General features: G+C 34.2%; 1 protein-coding gene across 17 annotated transcripts in view; it reads left to right on the plus strand.

Moving 5' to 3' along the window:
- The window catches only part of PPIP5K2 (diphosphoinositol pentakisphosphate kinase 2), a 79,337-nt gene that overhangs the window by 611 nt on the left and 53,565 nt on the right, over nucleotides 1-25,161 (plus strand). For 16 of the 17 annotated variants that reach the window (XM_064274542.1, XM_064274536.1, XM_064274555.1 and 13 more), the window contains exons 2-14: nucleotides 7,182-7,587; nucleotides 9,072-9,267; nucleotides 12,674-12,764; nucleotides 13,948-14,033; nucleotides 15,405-15,559; nucleotides 16,135-16,236; nucleotides 17,527-17,688; nucleotides 19,560-19,681; nucleotides 21,213-21,314; nucleotides 22,326-22,412; nucleotides 23,359-23,434; nucleotides 23,518-23,627; nucleotides 24,350-24,435. In XM_064274542.1, coding sequence (XP_064130612.1) covers nucleotides 7,456-7,587; nucleotides 9,072-9,267; nucleotides 12,674-12,764; nucleotides 13,948-14,033; nucleotides 15,405-15,559; nucleotides 16,135-16,236; nucleotides 17,527-17,688; nucleotides 19,560-19,681; nucleotides 21,213-21,314; nucleotides 22,326-22,412; nucleotides 23,359-23,434; nucleotides 23,518-23,627; nucleotides 24,350-24,435 — 1,507 coding nt within the window. In that variant the 5' untranslated portion in view covers nucleotides 7,182-7,455. The remainder of the gene's footprint in view (nucleotides 1-7,181; nucleotides 7,588-9,071; nucleotides 9,268-12,673; nucleotides 12,765-13,947; nucleotides 14,034-15,404; nucleotides 15,560-16,134; nucleotides 16,237-17,526; nucleotides 17,689-19,559; nucleotides 19,682-21,212; nucleotides 21,315-22,325; nucleotides 22,413-23,358; nucleotides 23,435-23,517; nucleotides 23,628-24,349; nucleotides 24,436-25,161) is intronic. The other variant, XM_064274540.1, reaches the window with a different exon arrangement.

Genomic DNA, 25,161 nt, shown 5'->3' on the forward strand with positions numbered 1-25,161 from the left:
TGTGCGGAAGTGAATGGCAGCGTGGTCGGGGAAGAGTGACTGCACAGTTCTGAGGGTCCCTTTAGCTTCTTGATTTCCATTTCTCCTTCTGCTCCATTGTCTCCCTTTTTCATTTCTTGGGTTTGTGACACGGAAGATTTCAGTCCTGCCAGAAGGCAACTGCCAAGCTCTTGTTACTCTAGCCTGCTGTCTCGCTTTATCGAAGCGGGCAACCTCGAGTTTGTGAATTGCTGTGGGTAGGGATGGCTATTTTTACTTTCTTTTTGTAGTCTTTATCCTACTACTGGTTGTCACCGCCATTCTCACTTTAAAAGAACAGAAAGCCCCATACGGTGCGGTTTCCCATAGTATGGATGGAGGCTGCAGGTCACTGTCGCACCTCATCGGTTGAAGGATGTTGCATCCTCGCGCGTTTTGAGGGAGAAGGGGCAAGGATGGTGACAACTGGATTTCATTTACTAGGTTCCTGACGATCATTTGGGAGTTTGTGGGTAATAGCTGCCTTGCTTTAGCATGCTGGAAGGCTTAGCTGGTGGAAGTAGGAAGCATGGTTGACTTGAGCACCTAGTATTCTTGCTCTACACTAGAACGGAATTTTGTTTTGCTACTGAAAATTCTGGAGCCCTATTGGCGCAATGATTAAGAGCCCGGCTGCTAACCAAAAGGCTGGCAGTTCAAATCCACCAGCCGCTACTTGGAAACCCTATAGGGCAGTTCTCTTCTGTTCTATAGGATCGCTATGAGTCGAAATCGGCTCGACTGCAACCAGTAACTGAAAATTGTTCAGTGAAATACCGCGCTTTTGTCTCAGGCAGGTAAAATGATAGCTGATGTTAACTGAGCCCTTGCATGTACCAAGTGCTTTACAAATTTTTTCCTTCAGTCCTCTCAACAGTTCCCTGAGTTTTTTAAGATTATCAGCATTTTACGGAGGTAGAAACAGGCTTAGGTTATCTCGCCCAAGTTAACCAGCTACTAGTAAACCTTGGAGACTGTATTAGAAACCAGATCTGACTCAACCTGTATGCTTAACTATTATACTGCCGTCGTGCTTCCCCATTTTCTCAGTAACGTGTTCAGTGGCTGAAAGATTCACTCATTAAAAAGCGTTTGTGTTCCAACTTATGTGTTCAACACAAGACAGGCATAGACCTGATCCTTGTCTTCAGAGAGCGTCAGTATTATGATGCAGAATTAAGTAGTTCAGAATCCAAAATACTAACTGCAGCATTGGGTTGTTTAAAGCAAATGATTAAATGATGTGCAGAAGGTTCAGGATTGTATAATTTAAGTTATAAATTCATATAATTTTCAAGGTGGTTATTGCAAGGGTATTAAACCAAACAATTTGTTCAATATTCACTGATTGCCCAAATAAGTGCCATGCACCAAGTTAAGTAACTGGGATTTACAGATGATGTCCTTGCACTCCAAAAAGCTCCCATGTAACTGAATATATATAATATATATAATATCATGGAGCTATTAATTTTCTTAGGTGTAAATAATATTATGAATGTTTTTATTTGGGAGATACTTTTTTTTAGAGGTGAATGTTGATACCTACATCTTACTTTCAAATAGCATGGAAGATATATACTAAATATGGCAAAATGTTGGCAATTGTTGAGTCTAGTGGTGGGTATGTGAGTGTTCAGTGAGCTGTTCTTTAAATTTTTCTGAATGTTTGAAAATTTTCATGGTAAAAAATTGAGAAAAAAAATAACTCTGATGGAAACATATAATTGCGACGATAGATCCAAAATGCTGCTGAGCACTGAGGATGAAAGAGAGTGTTGCTGTGTATTTAGGAGCTGGCAAAGGACAGTTATCAGAAAGGAGTCACTGCAGACCTTACAGTTGGTTATTGAAGGAAGAATAGATACATTCAAGGACAGTAGTGAATTCCAGACAGAAGGAAGGTCAGGCTCAGCAAAAAGATATCCTGTAAACATGTGAAGAAGGAGAAGAATCAAGGTGAAGGTTGTGTGGAACTTGGAATGTACTTTTCTATGTAAATGATTTTATGAGAGCCTGTAGGAGCCTGTTTAATAACCTGTTACGTAGCTGTCCTACTAGTGGCCTGAAACTGAACCAACATTTATAACAATGTTTCCGTTGGACGTAAAACTGGTAATGCTCTGTGTTAAGGCTGTGTCTCCAGTTTCCTCAGATGTTGGAAGTAGAGATTTTATGGTTCATAGTTGGACTCCTGAGGGAACCTGTAGAAAGGACTGCAGTGATGGTTTGGAAAGATTTTAAGTTCAGGTAAAACCAGTTCAGCATTTGTCTTTGAGTCTGACTCATGGCGACTCCATGTGTGTCAATGTAGAACTGTGCTCCACAGGGTCTTCCATGGCTGACTTTTTAGAAGTAGATTGCCAGGCCTTTCTTCCAAGGCACCTCTAGGTGGACGTGAACCTTTGGTTCGTTAACAATTTACACCACCCAGCGACTTCTAAATTCAGGTAAAAGGGACTCCAAATAGTATATGAGACCGATGGATGATCCAAGGTATCGTTTTGAGGACTAGGTAGCTTTGGACAAGGCCAGTAAAGGTGCAAAGGATATGATTTTTTTGTCCCAGCCTTTAGTGTTCACGATAGCTAGTTTCAAGCAGCATGGGAAAATTGGAAAAGATATGATTAAGCTTCCAGCAACAGCAGTGGTAAAGAGGAGTTTCCGTGTCTTCATTAGATGAGCAGTAAATAGGTATATTTGCTCGTTGCCAGTTAAGTTTAGATCAGAAATCTGTCTTAATTATAACAGCTAAAGTATAAACAGCTAACGTTTACTGAGTGTTTACCAAGTGCTAGTTGCTATGTTACCTGTTTTGTCTTTTAATCTTCAAAACAATCAATGATATTTGTGATACCATTTTACAGATGGTGGCTAGGGAGTTTCAGTAACTTGGTTAAGGACACAAATCTGAGCAACAACCAAACCCAGTTTTGTTTCTTAGAGTATGATTCCCAGACCATCAGTATCAGCATCAACTTGGAACTTTTAGAAATGCTAGGTGTTAGCCCTCACCCCCCGATTTTCTAGTTTGGTAGTTTAACTATCCCTCCGGGTGGTTCTGATGCCTGAGGAAGTTTGAGAACCACTGCTTTGGAGTGTGAGCACTTTAGTAGCATAGTACTAATTTCAAATTTAGAAATCAGAATCAAAATGTTTTTTTTTTTTTGGCATCAATTTAAAATACAGATTCCCTAGTTAAAAAATGATGATTCAGAAAATGTGTAGTAGGTCCAGAAATTTGTTTTCTTACAAGCACCCTAGATAATTGTGATTTGTTGTTGTTGTTAGATGCTGTCGAGTCAGTTCCAGCTCATAGAGACTGTGTGTACAACAGAACAAAACACTGCCCGGTCCTGCACAGTCCCCATAATCATTATGCTGGAGCCCATTGTTACAGCCACTGTGTCAAGCCATCTCATTGAGGGTCTTCCTCTTTTTCACTGGCAATTTACCAAGCCTGATGTCCTTCTCCAGGGACTGGTCCCTCCTAATAACACGTCCAAAGTATGTGGCATGAAGTCTTGCCATCCTTGCTTCTAAGGAGCATTCTGGCTGTACTTCTTCCTAGACAGATGTTTGTTCTTCTGACAGTCCATAGTATATTCAGTATTCTTCACCAGCACCATAATTCAAATGCATTGGTTTTTCTTTGGTCTTCCTTATTCATTGTCCAGCTTCCCCATGCATATGAGGCGATTGAAAACACCATAGCTTGGGTCAGGCGCACCTTAGTCCTTTAAGTGACATCTTTGCTTTTTAACACTTGAAAGAGGTCTTTTGCAGCAGATTTGCCCAATGCAGTGCACGTCTTTTGATTTCTTAATTGCTGCTTCCATGGGTGTTGACTGTGGAGCCAAGTAAAATGAAATCCTTGACAATTGCAGTCTTTTCTCTTTTTATCATGATGTTGCTTATTGGTCTAGTTGTGAGGATTTTTATTTTCTTTATGTTAAGGTGTAATCCATACTAAAGGCTGTATGTAGTCTTTGATCTTCTTCAATGAGTGCTTCAAGTCATCTTTCAGCAAGCAAGGTTGTGTTATCTGCATATCACAGGTTGTTAATGAGTCTTACACCAATCCTCACGCCCCGTTCTTCTTCATATAGTCCATCTTCTTGGATTATTTGCTCAGCATACAGATTGAATAAGTATGATGAAAGGATACAGCCCTGACACACACTTTTCCTGATTTTAAACTATGTAGCACCCCCTTGTTCTGTTCAAACGACTGCCTCTTGGCCTATGTACAGGTTCCACATGAGCACAATTAAGTGTTCTGGAATTCCCATTCTTTGCATTGTTATCCTTAATTTTGTTATGATCCACACAGTCGAATGCCTTTGCATAGTCAATAAAACATCTTTCTGGTATTCTCTGCTTTCATCCAAGATCCATCTGACATCAGCAGTGTTATCCCTCTTTCCATGTCCTCTTCTGAATCTGGTTGAGTTTCTGGCAATTTCCTGGCGCTGTACCGCGGCAACTGCTTTTGAATGATCTTCGGCAAAATTTTACTTGTGTGTGATTTTATTGATATTATTCAATAATTTCTGCATTCTCTTGGATCACCTTTCTTTGGAACAGGCACAAATATGGATCTCTTTGAGTCAGTTGGTTAGGTAGCTGTCTTCGACATTTCTTGGCATAGATGAGTGAGCGCTTCCAGCACTGCATTCGTTTGTTGAAACATCTCAATTGGTATTCCGCCAATTCCTGGAGTCTTGTTTTTTGCCAGTGCCTTCAGTGCAACGTGGACTTCTTCCTTCAGTACCATTGGTTCTTGATCATAAGCCACCGCCAGAAATGGTTGAACGTCAACCAATTCTTTTTGGTACAGTGACTCTGTGCATTCCTTCCATCTTCTTTTGATGCTTCCTGCATCCTTCAGCATTTTTCCCATAGAATCCCTCAATATTGCAACTTGAGGCTTGAATTTTTTTTTCAGTTCTTTCAGTTTGAGTAATGTCAAGCATGTTCTTCCCTTTTTGTTTTCTAACTTCAGATATTTGCACATTTCATTATATTTTACTTTGTCTTTTTGAGCTGCCCTTTGAAAGCTTCTCTTCAGCTTTTTTACTTTATTGTTTCTTCCATTTGCTCTAGCTACTCAACTTTCAAGAGCAAGTTTCAGAGTATTTTTGGACATGCATTTTGATCTTTTCTTTCTTTCAGGTCTTTTTAATGACCTTTTGCTTTCTTTGTGTATGATGTCCTTGATGCCCTCCTACAGTTTATCTGGCCTTCGGTCATTAGTGTTCAATGTGTCAATCAATTCTTGAGGTGGTCTTTAAATTCAGGTGGGATATACAGAAGTTTGTATTTTGGCTCTCGTGGACTTGTTTTAATTTTCTTCAACTTCAATTTGAACCTGCATATAAGCCATTGATTCTGATATAGCCAGTCCATTTGGAATCCACTGCTATAGAAGAAATATTAAAAATGAAATTTTGAACCTATTTGAATACTGTAATATCTTAAGGTCAGACAATTATGCATTTTGGAATTCATAACCAAGGATGTAGTTTGATCAAAATGCTGAATAATGTGGAAATGCCATATGCATAAACTGCATTTGCTTTAATTGTCAGGGGATTAAGTAAAATAGCAAACCATTTAGAATGTTCTGGATCTCCTATAATTGCCATAAGATTTCATCTTGTACCACAATATATGTACTTTTTGGTGCAGGGAGGGGGTGTGGTCAAAAAAATATTTATTCCGTATCTTTAGTTTCCCCAGAATTTATTAAACATTTTAATGCTGGTGGCACAGTGGTTAATAGCTCGGCTACTATCCAAAAGTTTGGCAGTTCAAATCCACCAGCTGCTCCTTGCAACCCCTGTGAGGCAGTTCTACTCTGTCTTATAGATGTTTGCCATTTAATGTAAAACAGAAGAATTGAGATCAACTTATTTACTTGTATTTCAGCTAACATCTTTTACATATAAAACAGAGCACAGGGAGTAGGAACAAAAGGCATTGATTTATAAAATGAATTACCTCTGCTTTTATTCTTTAATCATAAATTATTTTAAATTTCATAACACTCCGTGAGCAAGGTTATTCTAAAGATGGGTAAACTTAAGACAAAAAAGAAAAAACTTAAGACTGGATGGGTAAAATAGTTTTATGTTTATCTTAGTGACCCTATAGGACAAAGTAGAACTGCCCCATAGGGTTTCCAAGGAGCCACTGGTGCATTTGAACTGCCAACCTTTTGGTTAGCAGCTGAACTCTTAACCACTGTGTCACCCACCGAGGCTCCTTATGTTTCATGGGGAACTGCTAATTAAAGTGGTATCAGAATTTTAGGAATAGGATTCTTGAAGTTACGCTTTCCAGTATTATCTAGCAAATCCTTCAGTATGTCTTGAGAATATTTGACCAAGTAATTTCTTATATTACAACTAATCAAAGAAAATATTTGATATGTAGCTTCATCTTGGTAAACCAAAAACCAAACCCTTTGCCATCGAGTCCATTCCAACTCATAGTGACCCTATAGGACAGAGTAGAACTGCCCAATAGGGTTTCCAAGGAGCAGATGATAGATTCAAGCCTCAGACTTTTTGGTCAGCAGCTGAGTTCTCAACCACTGGACCACCAGGGCTCCATTCATTCTTGGTAGATAGTTTTAATATGGCCAATTAACAAATACATATAAGCAGCTTTCGTAACAAATATTTTGAGGTTATATCACTGTTATATGGTGGTTATGTTCCCTGAAAGACTCCTTTGCAAGCTGATCTTGCATAAATTGAGGCCTTTAAAAAATTGATTTAATGTAATTCCAGATTGATGTTCAGTTGTAAATTATTATTAAATTCATATTACATTTTGTCTATCCTTTTCCATTCCATTCCATTCAAATATATGCTGAGGGGATTAGGCTTTAAAGTAATTTTCTTAAAATTTGAGTGATTTACTTGATATTTTTGGATGGGTAGTTTCTTATTTTTTGTATCAGTTTGTCATATTGTTAAGATGTATATTAGTAAAGATCAGAATTTTAATTTCTTAATTTTATGGAAGGAAAGAATTTTCATTTTGAAGGTATTTATGAATTTATTTTGTGAAATTTATATGTGCCATTAAAATTATTTTGAATTGAGTATTTTCGAAGTATACTCTCCAAAATTAATTTTTTTATTGCATTTTAGGTAAAAAAAAAAAAAAATTGCTGTATCAACTCTGGGAAACAGTAGCCTTACTGTCTGTTTTTTAAACTGCAGCAAGAACTTAAATATCAACAATGAAGCAATGATATCTGAGAACAAAAGAACATTTTCCAACTAACTGTCATCAGAATTTCAAGTGATTGTATAAGCACAGACAAGCTGCAACAGAGCTATGTCTCAGCCAGCTGCAGAGAGAATGCTTTCTTCTGACGCCGTTTACTTACGAGTTTTAGTATAGATCATTTACGTTATATATATGTCAAATGAAATCAAAATGAGTGAAGCCCCCAGATTCTTTGTTGGGCCTGAAGATACTGAAGTAAATCCTGGAACTTACCGACACTTCTTCCACCATGCAGATGAAGATGATGATGACGAAGATGAGTCTGTAAGTTGTTTGGTGAGAGAAGACCAATATAGTATAGACTTTTTACTACTCACTATTAATGTGAATTAAAACTATTATTTTAAGTTGTTAACTTTTTTTTTTTACATAAGAATTTGCTGGAAATGTTGTGAACTGCAAGAGTATATTTTGGTTCATGAGTGACATTGCTGAACCTGTTATGCATCAAGAAATTAGGGTCAGATTTTAAGTTGTTTAAGGTTGTCTATTTTAGTTTCTTTCAATGATATGCCTAGCATAACAAAGAGTTGGGTAGAAAAAATGACAAGGAGAAACATGGAATAATCAGGTCCATAAATCAAAAGGGCTTCTTGTATATAAAGTATATAACAAATACTTAAAGAACTAGAAGGAAATAATTTTAAAGGTACTAAAGAAGGAAGTTATTTAACCAGCTTCATTAAGTTTATCAGGTTGTCAGTGCAAGTGCAGGTTGACCTGAAGATATCTGTACTTATTAAGCATTCACAAATCTGCAAATGGGTTGGCTACAAGTAGATGCTACCTCAACTATCCGCAGTTGTATGTGTGTATATGTATAAGTCAGCTAGTCAGTCTAAATCTCTTTCTGACATACTGAATTTATATCCATACCGTACCTTTAAAACTGACACTCATTTATTATGTTCATTTAGATATAGTTACATTAGCACCGCATTTTTCTAACTCATTTTTTTTTTAAATAGGAGTTGTTTTACCGAGAACTCATTTTCAAATAGAGACTTAGAATATGTCTTTGTGTTTCTTATATTTTCAATTGGAAAGATGATTTTATTTTAAAAGAAATACATATTGTACTTGTTAAAAGTAGTAAAAACAAGCCAAAAATAGCTATAAATAATTCTTTAATTTTTTTTTCATGGTTATTTAACACCTTTCACAGTATAGTCACAGGTATCTGAAATGCAAACCGGACTATCAGTTTTTGGAAGCTTTCAGTGCAGGGTGGTTATCATGCATCTGCCGACACCTCTGTTAATGGCTTGGCTTATTCCACAGTTTCCATCCAGGTTGTCAGTGGTGACCAGATAATATTCAGGCTCAGCCTGTGAAAATAGTTCAATACTGTACAGCTTTGTAGTCAGGAATAGCACTTACTTTAGGCAAGAGAATCTTTATCTCACTCCTGTTTGCCTGTTTACTTAAATTAGACCGAATTTGGGCCATTTTCTGGTGTGAGGAGGACAAGTAAATGCAAGAGACAGTGAAAGGAGAAGTATTTGCATAGGTTTCAGATCTGATTAAAAATAGCAACTATATTCTGAAAGTATTTCTGGTTTTCAAAAATTTTCTCACCTTTGTAGGAAACTATTATTATTATAACATAATTTTGATAAATGCTTTGTTGATTAACGTGTCACTTATATTGATTCAGTGCATGTCTCATTTAATTCTGGAGAAGATTAAGATAGCTGTACTTTGGAGTCTGTATTAAGTCCTGATTTTTTGTTTCCTTTCTGTTTTAGCCACCGGAAAGGCAGATTGTGGTTGGAATATGTTCCATGGCAAAGAAATCCAAATCTAAACCAATGAAAGAAATTCTTGAACGGATCTCCTTATTTAAATATATCACAGTAGTAGTATTTGAAGAGGATGTTATTTTGAATGAACCAGTGGAAAATTGGCCTTTATGTGATTGTCTTATTTCATTCCATTCTAAAGGTATTGAAGAAGAGAGGAAGCCCCTTTCTCCTCTCTGCTTATAAAACTAATACATATTAATTGTAGAAAATTTGAAAAAACAGAAAATTATCCGTAATGCCACTCTAACAAATGGGTGATACTAACATTTTGATGTATCTTTCCAGTCTTTTTGTATGTGTGTGTGTCTGTGTGTATATTTTTTAAAAACAAATTTGGTGTTATAGTATATATGTAATTTTACGTTTAGCTCTTTTCACTTAAGTACATCAAGAGTTTTTTTTTTCCCTCCGTATCATTCTTCGAAAACCTGATTTTTAATGACTGCGTAATACATCATCATGTAGATGTCCTATAATGTATGTAACCAATCTCCTAATATTTACATGGTTTCCAGGTTTTCACTATTAAAATAACCTTGTGATGAACGCTTTGAATGTATATCTTTGTTCACATCTCTAAATTTCTTAGGATGAATTCTTTGAATGATTGAGTATTTGTAAGCCTTTATGATTTAGCTGTGTAGAAGATGATCTATTATTTTTCATATGCTTATACATATTTATACTTTATTTCTGAAGAATTTAATATTTGAGATTTTAGATCTTGGTATCTTTTAATAAACTGAAAAATAAGTTTAGCTTAATTATTATTTCAGGGAGTTTCAACATATAAAATAGTATAGATTATAACTAAGTGTGTATCTGAAAATTTATAACATAAGAATTTGTAAATTAAGTGAATTTCACACTAACAATTAAAATTTGAAAGATGTGCTCTTATTTATAAATGTTTTAGTATTTAACCGTCACTTATTACCAAAATATCTAGCCCTGAGCTGTGCAAAAGTCTTCATTTTAGTTAAATGTTCAAGAAGATCTCCTTCAATAAGAAGAGGATAGAGCATGGTTGAAGCTTTTTGTGTTCTCATTGCTTCAGTTGTTTGTCCTTATTTCATAGAGAAGCCAAGGCCTTGATCTTTGCATACTGAAGTCCCTCATTTCAGAGAACCTTACATTTTGCTTATCCTGAGTATAAGGTGGTTCTTCTGCAAAAGCTATTTACCTATAAAAAGTAGGCCTGTCTAAGGTCATATCTCATATATTGTTTCTGGGTAAGGAAAATATTCTTAAAAAAGCAAGGAACTGAATATTTTCCTATTTATTGAATTCTGCTGTTGTTAGGTGCCATCGAGTCGGTTCCGACTCATAGCAACCCTATGCACAACAGAACGAAACACTGCCCGGTCCTGCACCATCCTTAAAATCGTTGTTATGCTTGAGCTCATTGTTGCAGCCACTGTGTCAGTCCACCTCGTTGAGGGTTTTCCTCTTTTCCGCTGACCCTGTACTCTGCCAAGCATGATGTCCTTCTCCAGGGACTGATCCCTCCTGACAACAGGTCCAAAGTATGTAAGATGCAGTCTCGCCATCCTTGCTTCTAAGGAACATTCTGATTTTACTTCTAAGACAGATTTGTTCATTCTTTTGGCAGTCCATGGTATATTCAATATTCTCCGCCAACACCACAATTCAAAGGCATCAACTCTTCTTCGGTCTTCCTCATTCATTGTCCAGCTTCCACATGCATATGATGTGATTGAAAATACCATGGCTTGGATCAGGCGCACCTTAGTCTTCAGGGTGACATCTATGCTCTTCAATACTTTGAAGAGGTCGTTTGCAGCAGATTTGCCCAGTGCAAAGCATCTTTTGGTTTCTTGACTGCTGCTTCAATGGGTGTTGATTGCGGATCCAAGTAAAATGAAATCCTTGACAACTTCAGTCTTTTCTCTGTTTATCATGATGTTGCTTATTGGTCCACTTGTGAGGATTTCTGTTTTCTTTATGTTGAGGCGTAATCCATACTGAAAGCTGTGGTCTTTGATCTTCATTAGTAGGTGCTTCAAGTCCTCTTCACTTTCAGCAAGCAAGGTTGTGTCATCTGCATAACGCAGGTTGTTAATGAGTCTTCCTGCAATCTTGATGCCCCATTCTTCTTCATATGTAGTCCAGCTTCTCGGATTATTTGTTCAGCATACAGATTAAATAGGTACGGTGAGAGAATACAACCCTGACGCACACCTTTCCTGACTTTTGAGTTCTGCTAGGAGGCTTCAAACTATAGACTTGGGGACATTTTTACAACAAATGTTAAGTTCTAAGAGTCTTTATAAAACTTGAGGGATTTCTAGTTTGTTTGTGGCCAAGTGATTTTTGGTATAGTATATTTCTATTTAAACTTTAAAAATAACAAGAATTTAGGGATAAATCTTGTTTAACTGATCATAGCTGTTGTGTTTCATTTTTTAAACTTCATTATGCTTTGATATGTTTTCCCTCTTGCAACTGTTCTGATAATGCTACAAAATAACAGTGTATTCACAGGTATACTGAAGTTAAATCTGAAAATTATGCATATTTGCTGATTTTTTTACCCTTGTCCGTAGATGACATACTTGTTGAAATATTGTTATTTAAAGAATAGTAATAGGTAAAGGTTATTGAACACTTTGTATGTCAGGTACTGTGCTAAGTGCTTTATATGCACTATGTCATTTAATCCTCCAAAAATTCTACTAAATAGTACTAGTAAAATATCCATTTACAGCCAAGAATCAGAGTTTAGAGATACTAAATACATTTGCATAGCTAGTGAAAGGTGGGGCCAGGATTTGAACTCAGGTTTATATTCTTAACATCTGCGGTATACTGCCTCTCTTAATAATGTGTATTGATAGATAAAATTAGAGACTTTTAGTGTTACTACAAGGAGTGAATTGTAAAGTATAATAATTAAAATTTTTAGTTTTTTTTTTTTTTTTGGTTTCTTGCCATATCTGCTATTTGATTTCATTTCATTGTAATTAGTGTTTTTTATTAGGTCATTAATTTCTGATATCTTAACATTGATGTAACAGCAGTGTGATCCTGCTCATATATTTTATATTTTGAGCATATCTCTTATATGTGAATTCATTTTTGTTTTTGCTGCTATTTTTAAAGGTACATAAGTTCTTTGAATTATCAGCTAATACATACGTATAGATAGTAAAATTTCTAAGTGAGAAGAGCAGTTCTATATATTTAAAAAGATATCAGGTAATTGTGATAGATTTAAGCTTTTTATGTTTAGTGTATACAAGGTACTCTTACCCTCTATCAGGTGACCGAATAATCAGGCATTGACTAACATGTCAGTGCTCTAAATTTAGTTATATAACCACTGACTTGCTATGACTTTTCAATCAAAATAACTAGTAAAAAATAAGATAGGTTTAATATTATAAGTTCAATCAAGTTTTATGTATTATTTCATTTTAAAAGTTATATGCATAATGAAATTATTTTATGGAGAGGTGTCAGTGTAAGTTGATAAATTTATAGCTGTCAGTTTATCTTGATATGTTAATAATATGTATTCTTAGGGTTTCCACTGGACAAAGCAGTTGCCTATGCAAAACTCAGGAATCCATTTGTAATCAATGACTTGAATATGCAGTATCTCATACAAGATAGGTGAGTCGTGCAATTGGCTGAATTAAGAGAAGGAAAATTAACATTTATTTAGTACCTACTGTATGTTAACATGGCATCGGATGTTTTCATATACATTAATTCCTTGTGTCTTCAAAATAATACTCAGAAATAGGTATTTACACCCATTTTTACAGAAGAAGAAATTTGAGAATCATGGAGATCAGTTAATTTGTCCAGTGCCACGAGTAGTTCTCCATGTAGTAGAACAAAGTCTTAAACCAGATTTGTTTAATTTCCAGAGCCTTTTAAACCATTAAAAATTATGAACAATTTTTACTCATTATAACTGTATTTTTTTTACGTGGTCAAGTATATTCATTTGAAAAAGTTTCCACTATGCATCTTAGCAGGCAAAAACCATGAATTTTAAGAGAAATTGTAAAATGTGAGTATATGTACGTATTTTATTTAATTGATGTTTCACTCTGATGGCTACCCTTTTAATTTCATTGGCATTCTATTTTCCTTTGTTAGCATTACAATATGAATATCAGAAAACTCTATAAAATATAAGGCCTTGTTTTTCTATTTTTAAACTTTTTCTTCCAGTTAGTAACACTATTAATATTTAAAAATGTAAAATATTTCCCTTAGGCTTTATATAGTAAAGTATGTTTATATAGTAACACATGTATATATGTGTATGTGTGTGTATGTTAATTTTAAGAAGTTTTAAAAATAAAAGCATGAAATTATTTAATCCTGCCACTATATCTACCATATTGTTTTCCTTTAGAAAGCAACATGTAAATACATGCACTTTACAAAATTGGGATTACTTTTCTTTTAGAATATTGTGACTCTCTCTCTATGTCATTAAATTTTGAGTATAAGGCTTTCAATAGGTAATATTCTGTCATTGACCTGTATCAGCTTTATTTAACTAAGTTATTATAAATTTACATTTCCAGTTTTAAAAATTAGTATTTTAATATGCTACACAAAATATTTTTGTGTATAAATTTTTGTTCTTATTGCTGAATATTTCCTTAGGATACATTTTTCAGTATTATAGTTGACATGTTTATTTTAAAAAATAAAAAGACTCAACATACATATCCTTTTTAGTAGTGGAACAGTAATGATGTACTTTAAGAACCGTTCAATAATATATTCACTGTGAACTAGAGCAAAAACAATAAGTATGTTTTCCTTTTTTTAGGAGAGAAGTGTATAGTATTCTTCAAGCTGAAGGTATTTTACTTCCTCGTTACGCAATTTTGAACCGTGACCCAAATAATCCCAAAGGTAAGAGAGATTTTAACCAAGCTGTCTTCTGCCACTGAACATGCTTTTAGAACACTTTCTTTCTCACATTAAGTGGAATGAATTTTAACAATTTATAGTATTCTATTCAGTTGTTTTTTCTTCTATCTAAACAAATAAGCATTATATTTAATTAAAATGTGACACTATGAGTGAAATAATGTCTAAATAATTTAGGAGTTATCAGTCCTACTTTTCTTTGGCCTACATTGGACGTATCTCTGAGAATCATGAAGAATTTTAAAATTTCACAGTTAATAAATTGGTGTTGATTAGGGATAAACAAGTGATCCATCTGACTGTTAAAGTAAGTATTCAAAACTTCACTTTAAGGTACCACAGTTAAAATTTCTGATAATAATAAGTAGTAATTTTGAGATATTACTACTTAATATTTTAAGCAACCTTTATTTCTTTTTCCTGAATATTTAAACATAGTGTGTAAGCTAGCCTATACATAACTAAAACCAAACCCCCTGCCGTCAAGTCCATTCTGACTCATAGCAACGTTGCAGAACAGAGTAGATTCTAAAAGGGCAAAATAAGTGTTTATCTGTTTCAAGATTTAATATGCTGATAGCACTTAATGTTATGGGGACTTTTGATGACTTTGTTGTACATTAAAACAACTTTTAAAAAAATCCAGATAGAGCATTTATTATTTGAAACAGGGAACTTTTCCCATTGATCTAGAGGTAAAAAATTAACTTTCTAATTAGATTGCTTGCTTACTCACATACTCTGCATGTAGGCCATTTTTCTAACTGAAATAATTTTATGTTATATGATATCTGTGATACAAGTGATCCATGTATTTTTCAGAAGATGGTGACATTCTAGAGTTATATCTCAGTCTTTTTTGTTGATGTCATCTCCTAATTTACTTTTTTTAACTTCGAATTCTGTGGCGTAGTATGGTGAGATGGCAAATTCATGAGATTTAAAGAACAAATCTTTTTCCTAATGCCTGTATGTCGTAAATGTTGGTATATGTTGTTTGCAAAAATATTTCTAATTAAGATCAAATCAGTACATTATCCAAGATTACATTTCTTTGCAATCTCTATTCTAGTTTTAAAAAACAGTCCTAAGTAATAATACCGTATGTCGCAAACAGTTAATGTACTTGGCTGCTAACCAAAAGGTTAGAAGTTCAGGTTTACCTAAGTGCCTTGGAAGAAAGGCCTGGCGATCTACTTCCAAAAACTCAGCCACCGAAATCCTGTGGAGCATAGTTCTACTCTGACACACATCGGGTTGCCATGAGTCAGAATCAACTTGATGGCACTTGTTTTTGGTTATCTACATATTATACAGTATGTAATTTGTTTTGCTGTTATATTTGATTTATAGAATGCAGTCTGATTGAAGGGGAAGATCATGTTGAAGTAAATGGAGAAGTTTTCCAAAAGCCGTTTGTAGAAAAGCCAGTAAGTGCAGAAGATCACAATGTTTACATTTATTATCCAACTTCTGCAGGTGGTGGAAGTCAAAGACTCTTTCGAAAGGTAAACCTTTATAATCCTAGTAAATACTTTTCTTGGTTTTTCTGTTGTATAAATTTAATTAAAAAGCAGTCAAGTACTAAATAAAACTTATTAGATATTGGACTCTTGAAAATATATCATTTAGAGATAAATTTATAAAACTGATATCATGCTTTTTCAAAAAAGCAAGGCATTATTTTAATTATTTAACATTTATACAGAATTTCTCCCTACAGAACACTGAGAAAGTCACTTGCTTCTATGGTGTAGTTACATGGTGGAAAACTCTATAGTAATAGAAATGAACAAACTTGCAGCAATATGGATGAATCTTAGAAACATTATTCTAAGCATTTGGTGTATTTTTATGCTATTTAGCTTACACATATGTTGTAATTACAGCAGAGATTGTAATACCGCCCTGTGGAACACAGTTTACTTTGAAACACACGGGGTTGCCGTGAGTCAGAATTGAGTCAACAACAACTGGTTTGGTTTTGATTTTGGCTTTTTAAAGATGAAAATAGATAGCAAAAGGGTTATATTATAAAACTGAGGAAAATATGTTGTATTTGATGGACATCTTTTGCTTTCAGATTGGCAGTAGAAGTAGTGTTTATTCCCCAGAAAGCAATGTACGAAAAACAGGCTCATATATCTATGAAGAGTTTATGCCCACAGATGGTACCGATGTTAAGGTAGGAGTCAGTAAAAGTGTATGTTAGTTTTGTATTTACAATTTGCCAGTGATCTTGGAAACCCTGGTGGTGTAGTGGTTAAGTGCTACGGCTGCTAACCAAAGGGTCAGCAGTTTAAATCCGCCAGGCGCTCCTTGGAAACTATATGGGGCAGTTCTACTCTGTCCTATAGGGTTGCTATGAGTCGGAATTGACTCGATGGTGCTGGGTTTGGTTTTGGTTTTCAGTGATCTTACAAAGAGGTAACCCTTTAACTACCTAGGTCTAACCTTTGTTCTGTATCTCTTTTTGACTAGGAATTTTTAATCTATTTTGTGCCATCAATGTCTTTCGCAGGCTGAAGCCTATAGACCTTTTTTTTTTTCTTTTTTAGGGTTCTCAAATGCTTAACATAAAACACAGGATTGCAAAGAAAACAAACTTTATTCAAGTGTGATCAACATATATAAAAATTGAATTTACCATACAGTAACATATATGCTTCTTTAAGAGGGCATTAAATAATAAAAAATGTTTGACGAGGGTCTGTTAGCCACCACAGTTTCCAAGCAGTGATTAGTATATTGCAATCTGCAACAACTGTAATGTGATATAAAAATATCTGAGGTTTTTATTGGAGACAAATAGTCTGAATTGCTTTACCTTCGATCAGTTGCTCGCTAACCAGACTTCTTTGTAAAGTAGATCTGATCATGAACCTCTCCTGTAAAAATTCTCCCGTGGGCCCTTATCAACATCATTATAACCAAATGCATAAGCCTGGCATACAAGATATTTCGCAGTCCATCCTCTGTCTGTATTACAAACCCTATTTCTTACAGCATAAAATGTATCAGATAACTAAGTTGACATTACCTGAGTACATTGTGTTTCATGCCTTTGTCCTTTGTGTTTATTACCTCTAATTGGAGTAGATTTGCCTATCTTGTCTGCCTTGGAGTTTGTGCTTTATCCCCTCCCCTTTTTAATATTTTTTTTCTTATGGAAGTTATTGCTTCCATAATATTTTATGTTTTTCCTTTGTTAAACAATTTGAGGAGAAGGTTCACATCTTATGTGTTCTAGTATTCCCCCGTAATGCTCAGTACAGTAGCTTTCTATAGAGAATGAACCCCACTTTGCAATATAATCAGTTATTTGTAACCTTTTCCAATGTCTTGAAATATTTAATATGTAAAATAGAAAGATATGTCTATTCAGTAGTCTGGAGTCTGAACTATATTTTTTATAGATTTTGTTTTAAATTTGTCATCTGATGGTGTTAATTTTTTTTTAATACATTCATGAAAGGTTTATACGGTGGGTCCTGATTATGCCCATGCGGAAGCTCGAAAATCTCCAGCACTTGATGGCAAGGTGGAACGAGATAGTGAAGGAAAAGAAGTAAGATACCCTGTTATTCTCAATGCACGAGAAAAATTAATTGCTTGGAAAGTCTGCCTTGCTTTTAAGGTAAAGATATTATACAGGCTAAATGAAAACCTCACTGCTCTTGAGTCATTTCCAGCTCGTAGTGACCGTGTAGGACAGAGTAGAACTGCCCCATAGGGTTTCCATGGTGGTAATTTTTATGGAAGCAGATTGCCACATCTTTCTCCCACAGAGTAGCTGGTGAGTTTGAATCACCAGCCTTTCGGTTAGCAGCCAAATACTTAACCATTGTGCAACTAGGGCTCCTCTACACAGGCTATATAAAAACCAAAAACCAAACCAGTTGGTGTCGAGTCCATTCCAATGTACAGTGACCTTATAGGACAGAGTAGAACTGCCCCATGGGGTTTCCAAGGAGTGGCTGATGAATTCGAACTGCTGACCTTTTGGTTAGCAGCCAAGCTCTTAAATAGTGTGCCACCAGAGCTCCATACAGGCTGTATAGACCCTTGTAAATGGAATTCCAGTTTTCTCTTTTGAGTAAAGGAAAAGTTATTTGGGCTTATAATTGGAGACGTAAGACAAGAAAGGAGTCCCTGGGTGGCACAAATGGTTAAGTGCTAAGGTACTAACCGAAAGGTTGTAGGTTCGAATCCACCCCAAAGCACCTCAGAAGAATGGCCTGGCAATCTACTTTGGAAAGGTCACAGCCATTGAAAATACTGTGGAGTACAATTTTACTCTGAAACAGGTAGGGTTGTCATGAGTTGGAATCGACTCTGTGGCAACTCCTTTACTGGTTTAAGCTGAGAAATTAATACATCTAAATGGTTCATGTGTTTTTCAAGGGATATTTGTAATGCTAATAATAAAATTATGTAGTAAATGAAAAGTCTCTGTTTCTCTGTATTTTCTGTATTATATATAAAGGAACCATGTCAATTTATAATTCTGATTTTTTATGAGTTCCTTCAATTAATCTATATTGTAAGATTTTTATTTTGCTACTCTATGGTAAAAATTTAAAAAGTAGTACAACTTACATTTAATAAAGGATAAATTTTACCTTTTTGAAACTTTACATTGAGATCTATAACTTAAAGGCCAGTGTATATTACTGGTTGTTAAATAATAAAGAAGTAACCTGTGTCTTAACGATATTTGAATTCTTTTTCATGAAAGGAATCGTAGCCTATTATTCTGTGAATATATTTGAATAGCTTTATATGAACAGTTTCAATTATTTAATGCCAGAATTCCAAAAGTCATGACTTAAAATAGCATTATGCTGATATATAATGATTTGAGCATAAAGCATAGCAGATCAGAAGATTTCTGGAGTCTAGGCAAGAAATTCATACCTTTAAGCTACTTTCTTCTCCAAAACAAAGTGAATTGATTTCAGGTGCTCACAAGTGTGCAGTTATCAGGGCTTAAATGCTTCATAAGGGTAATTGGATGTTTTCCTCTCAAATATGTCTTCAAAACTATTTCTCTTTTTCTCTCCTTCCTTCCTCCCTCTCTCTTTCTTTCCCTTCTTCCTTCCTTTCTTCTTTCTTTCATTGTTGTAAAGTAATGTAATTTCTACTAGTGCAACATTTATTTTATCATACTGTTTAAAAATATTTGCTTATTTTTTTTTAACGAAATGTTAAAATCAGGACTTTTTGGTGCAGTGTTTCTTCTGTCTTCTGTAGTCTCTTAAATATTATTATTCTACATCTGCTTGATGGTAAAGAACTTAAGTAATCATACGGCATGTATAATGTATCTTCAAAGCAATCAAGTTGCAAAGAAGTAATTTCTATCATTTTTTATTTACTGTGAAGAAAATCTGTAGATTTTAATATACATTTTGGTACTGCTAAATTTGATATATACTAATAGACTGGAAAACTGTTAATCTTAATAATACAAGCAGAATCTTAGAGTTTATAATTTATTTTTAATAGCAAACAGTTTGTGGCTTTGATTTGTTACGGGCCAATGGACAGTCTTATGTCTGTGATGTTAATGGCTTCAGTTTCGTGAAAAATTCCATGAAGTATTATGATGATTGCGCAAAAATACTTGGGTAAGAGTTTTTTTCTTTCCCTTTACCTTTGTTACAGCTAACGCATACTAGTTATTTAGCAACCATATAGTTATAAAGGTCAAATGATTAGGATTTTTCAGGTAATCTAGAGTAAAAATCAGTGTTCATAAAGTGACACCCCAAAAGCCATTCCAGATCCTGAATTATACCCGGGGTTATCAAAGACGGATTAATTTATATCAGTATAGATGAAGGGATAAAAGTATTTTAACTTCGTACATTTAGAAATGCTGTAACGTGGTGATTACTAATCGAAACAGCTAATTGATTTAGAATACCATGTTCCTGTAGATTTTGCTATATAATTAGAATTAAAAAGTTTTAATTGTCTTACTTAATGGTGCAAAATGAACTATTCATGAAATAAGTAACCAGAATAAAATAAAAGTACTTGGAATTCAGGATTCTTTTGAATAATATTTCTTTCTATAAGCACATATTAATTGTTGATAATCTAATGAGATTATCAAGTAAATATAAAAGGTTTATTGCCTATAGAGATGCTATTTTTATACCTTCACTCAGAAAACTAGCAAGACAAGAACTATTTTTAAATAATTTCAGAGTATTTATGACAAAGCCATAGGAAACTTATGCTTTAAAATGTTTAATAATTGTAATTACCATTTCTAAGATTAGTGAACTTGCTCTTAAAGCGAAATTTTGAGGAGTTTACTAGATTTTAGCATTAATAAATGCTAAATTTTAATAATACAAAAAATTTTGTTGTTGTCGTTAGGTGCCGTCGAGTCGGTTCTGACTCATGGCAACGCTGTGCACAACAGAACGAAATGCTGCCTGGTCTTGCGCCATCCTCACAGTTATTGCTATGCTTGAGCCCATTGTTGCAGCCACTGTGTCAGTCTGTCTCATTGAGGGTCTTCCTCTTTTTCACTGACCCTCTACTTTACAAAGCATGATGTCCTTCTCCAGGAACTGATCCCTCCTGTTAACATGTCCAAAGTATGTGAGATGTAGTCTCACCATCCTTGCTTCTAAGGAGCATTCTGGTTGTACTTCTTCCAGACAACAAAAAACATTATAGTTACTTAAATAAGTATGCATTGTTTTCCCATTAGCAAAATATAATGGAGATTTGTTATAAACGGGCATGGTGTCTAGTATAGCTTTATTTGTGTTCAACAAACCAATGAAATGATCAGTGGTTACACAGAAGAGACAATCTTAGATTTCAGAATGTATGTAATTAGATATGTTGTGATTATGATGATTTCTTTGATCCACTATAATTTATATTTTTAAAACTTAAGTAAATAATTCCAAATTTGTAGCATCCCATTAGTGTTTTCTGATACATCAATTTAAAACTGCTTATTTAATTTTTCTTGACCAGGATTTATTTTTTGAGTAACTTTTTGTATGATATAATCCCTAGGTAGTTTGACTTTAACTACTTATGGTCTATTATTATTGTGTCGTTATGTACCCAGTTTTGTCTTAAAAGGAATTAATTTTTTTCTTTGTTTTTTTTCTTTCCTTCCTTCCAAAGCAATATTGTAATGCGAGAGCTTGCCCCACAATTTCATATCCCCTGGTCAATACCCTTAGAAGCTGAAGATATCCCAATTGTACCAACTACATCTGGAACTATGTAAGTTGGAATATTTTAATTTAGAAATCTCTTGAATTTTTCCATGTGCTATTACAATAAAAATTAAATTTCTCAATGATTATAGGATACTTTACTGTGTATGTTTTCATATGATTCAATTTAAAGATGGAGAAATAAATTATATGCTTTTACAAAGGTCTATCTAGACTAAAAATCTTTTATATTGTTATGAGTAAAAACCTGAAAAATGCTTGGATAATTATAAAACTGTTGAATTAAGCCATAAAAATAAAAGGGATACAAGGAGATATGTTACTTAAGGGTTCATGGTCAGTGGTCATACAACTTTGGCTCTCTCAGAATATGATGAAAAAATGTATAGTTATACTGAGATAAATTAGTTAGAGCAGTATTTCCAAAGTGATCCATACATTCTACTAGTGAAAACTACTTGAAAAGTCAAGTGAGATAAATGCTTCATCTTCACATCTTAGAGATTTGTGATAACATGTTTAATATTCTCAGAGGTCCTTATTGGGGAGAAAACTACTCTGTTTTTTAAACCAGCATTTTCCAAACTTACATAGCACAAAATTTATGCACATAACTTATTAATATCCTGCAGTATAGTAGTGTTATATGATTTACACTTTGGCAAGCACTGAATTATACTTCCTAAATCTATCATGCTTCTAAGACCATTTTATCTTCTGATAATGTGAGTTTGAAATATTTGTTCTTCCATGGGTAAATAAATTCAGCAACCATCCACTAAAACTTTAGTTTGTTTTGATTTGATGAAATCTTAGTCTATAACGATCTATGCTATTAGGGCAGATATTTAGAAAATTATAGGGAATAGAACCTATTTTTGTTTTTCTAGAATTAACAGAATCATCTCTAGAGAGGAAGCAGATATCATATTATGTAACTTAGTATTGTCTCCTCCAGCTTCTTCTATTTTTTCAAGATTCGACTACATAAAATTAAGATGGATTGTTATAAGTATAATTTTCCATGGAGCATATTTTTTATTTTTTTTTATCTTAGGATGGAACTTAGATGTGTTATAGCTGTCATACGTCATGGGGATCGAACACCAAAACAGAAAATGAAAATGGAAGTGAGGCATCAAAAGTATGTTTTAAGAGGAACGGTTTAACACTTATGAGATAATTTAAAATTTCTGATACATAATAAACTCTTTTGATTAATATGTTATATAGAAAAATGTCGTTTACCTGTTGTTTCTTGGCCATTAATATTTAAACAAGTCCCTGGGTGGCACAAAAGATTAAGCACTTGACTACTAGAAGGTTGACAGTTTGAACTCACCCAGGGGTGCCTTGAAAGATAGTCCTGGTGTTCTGCTTCCAAAGGCCATGAAAACCTCATGGAGCAGTTCTAGTCTGCACACGTGGGGTCACCATGAGTTGGAATAGACTCGACAGCAACTACCAACAACAACAATATTTAAGCCCACTGGATGTATACAAAATTAAAGTAATTGTGTCAGAATTTGAACAAAAAAATGTGGTAGTACCTGTAACTGATGATCAGTCTAACCTGACTTTTATTTATTGTCATAAAGGTGTTCTATTTTTATTTACCCTTAGTTTATCACACTCTTGCATTGCTTTTTGAGAGTCATTAACCTCTCAACCTTCTAGAAGAAAATAAGTAGAATCAAAGTTATTTCTATTCAGTGTTTGATTTGGAGTTGATAAAATTTAAAAGCCTGAGCCATTAAATATGTATTGAGATTGGTATTTTTTTAATGTGTGTGCAGTGGCAAGAGAGAATATATAATATTTTGTATTATAATCGTGTTTAGTTTTCATCATGAAAAAACCTATTTTAGAAATAATGTCGTGATTAACAGTTTGACATGGTTTAGGACGGTACTAAGTTTTACCAGTTAAAGCAGAGGGAGCAGTGTGATATGGTGAAAGAAAACATAGTACTTGAAATGCATAGACCACAAGTTCTAGTCACATATTTGTTATTATTATTGATTTATGTAAGTATATGATGGTAATATTATATGCAGATTACTAACAGTGTTGTCTTCATTTTTTTTAAGATTTTTTGATCTTTTTGAAAAGTGTGATGGATATAAATCTGGGAAATTAAAACTCAAAAAGCCAAAACAATTACAAGTAAGTTTATTTGATTTCTTTTTGCTTTAAATTTTTAATGGTGAAATTATATAAAAAATTAATTCTTTCTTTTTATTTTATAGGAAGTGCTAGATATTGCACGACAACTTCTTATGGAGCTTGGGCAAAATAATGATTCTGAAATTGAAGAAAACAAGTCAAAACTTGAGCAACTTAAGACTGTATTAGAGATGTGAGTATCTTTTTGAAACCCTTAGTTGTGATAACTGTTTGAGGTGCACCTTTTTTACATGTGTTCCTCTCTATTTTAATTCCTTTCTCAGTTTGATTTTTCTGTTCTTTATCACTGTAGATAAGGACAAATTAATGAAAATCTGATAGGATTTTTATTTACACCACTGAGAAAATAAATTGTTGTATTGAAGGTTATTGTTTTAGTTCCACTTTAAATTTTGATGAAAAGAAACAAAGAGAACATCTGGTTTGTATTTCCTATGAAGAACTCCTTAGAATGAAGGCTAATTTGACTATATATATATTTATTTAGTGCTGTTTAAATCAAAACAGTTTGAACTATGCTTTAATCACTAAGATTGGTGCCACCAGTGTTTCTGCATAAGCTTTACATGCTTGATCACTTACAATCTTATATCCTTTAGTTTTTAAAGACACATACGTTTATGTTTTTACATACTTCTATACTTTGTTTTCACAATTGTCTAACTTTTGTAGAAAACCTTTTTGTTCCCTTTTTTGTTTTTAAGGTGGTTAAAATGACTACCTATGGTACAAATTTTCTGCTAGGATAATTTGAAGAAATCAGCAAGGCAGTTACAAATAAAAGGGGACATTAATATGTAAGATTTAGTTTTTCTGTAGCTGGATTCTTTCTTTAGGAAGTGACATCAACATTTATTGAATATTGCCCATTCTGCTCACCACTTTATTTTTCAGGTATGGCCATTTCTCTGGAATAAATCGTAAGGTCCAATTGACCTATCTTCCTCATGGGTGTCCTAAAACATCTAGTGAAGAAGAAGGTATGTTGTTATTAATTCCTATTGTATTTTTTTTTTATAGCAACTTACTACTCATTGTCCATTACCTTTGGACCATCTTCTGCCTAATTGTTTAGGGATTGGCATACTGAATAAAGGAAAAATAATGTGTAGTTTTGTGAATTCTGTCCTTTAAGTAAAGGATTTGTTGTTAGGTGCCATCGAGTTAGTTTTGACTCATTGCAACCCTATGCACACAGAACAAAGCACACTGCCCAGTCCTGCACCATCTTCACAGTCATTCCTATATTTGAGCCCATTGTTGTATCCTCTGTGTTGTTCCTTCTCATTGAGGATCTTCCTCTTTTTCATTGACCCTCTACTTTACCAAATATGATGTCCTTCTGCAGGGATTAGTCCTGCCTGATAACATGTCCAAAGTACGTGAAATGAAGTCTCACCATCCTTGCTTCGAAGGAGCATTCTGGCTATACTTCTTCCAAGACAAGTTTGTTCGTTCTTCTGGGAGTACATGGTATATTCAGTATTCTTTGTTGATACCATGATTCAAAGGCATCAATTCTTCTTCCACCTTTCTTATTCATTGTCCAGGTTTCGCATGCATTTGAGGTGATTGAAAATACCATGGCTTGTGTGAGGCACACCTTAGTCCTCAGAGTGGTGTCTTTGCTTTTTAACACTTTTCAGAGGTATTTGGCAGCAGATCTGCCCAGTGCAATGTATCATTTGATTTCTTGACCATCGCTT

Source organism: Loxodonta africana, chromosome 2 (assembly GCF_030014295.1).
Source record: "Loxodonta africana isolate mLoxAfr1 chromosome 2, mLoxAfr1.hap2, whole genome shotgun sequence".
Classification (NCBI taxonomy): Eukaryota; Metazoa; Chordata; class Mammalia; order Proboscidea; family Elephantidae; genus Loxodonta; species Loxodonta africana.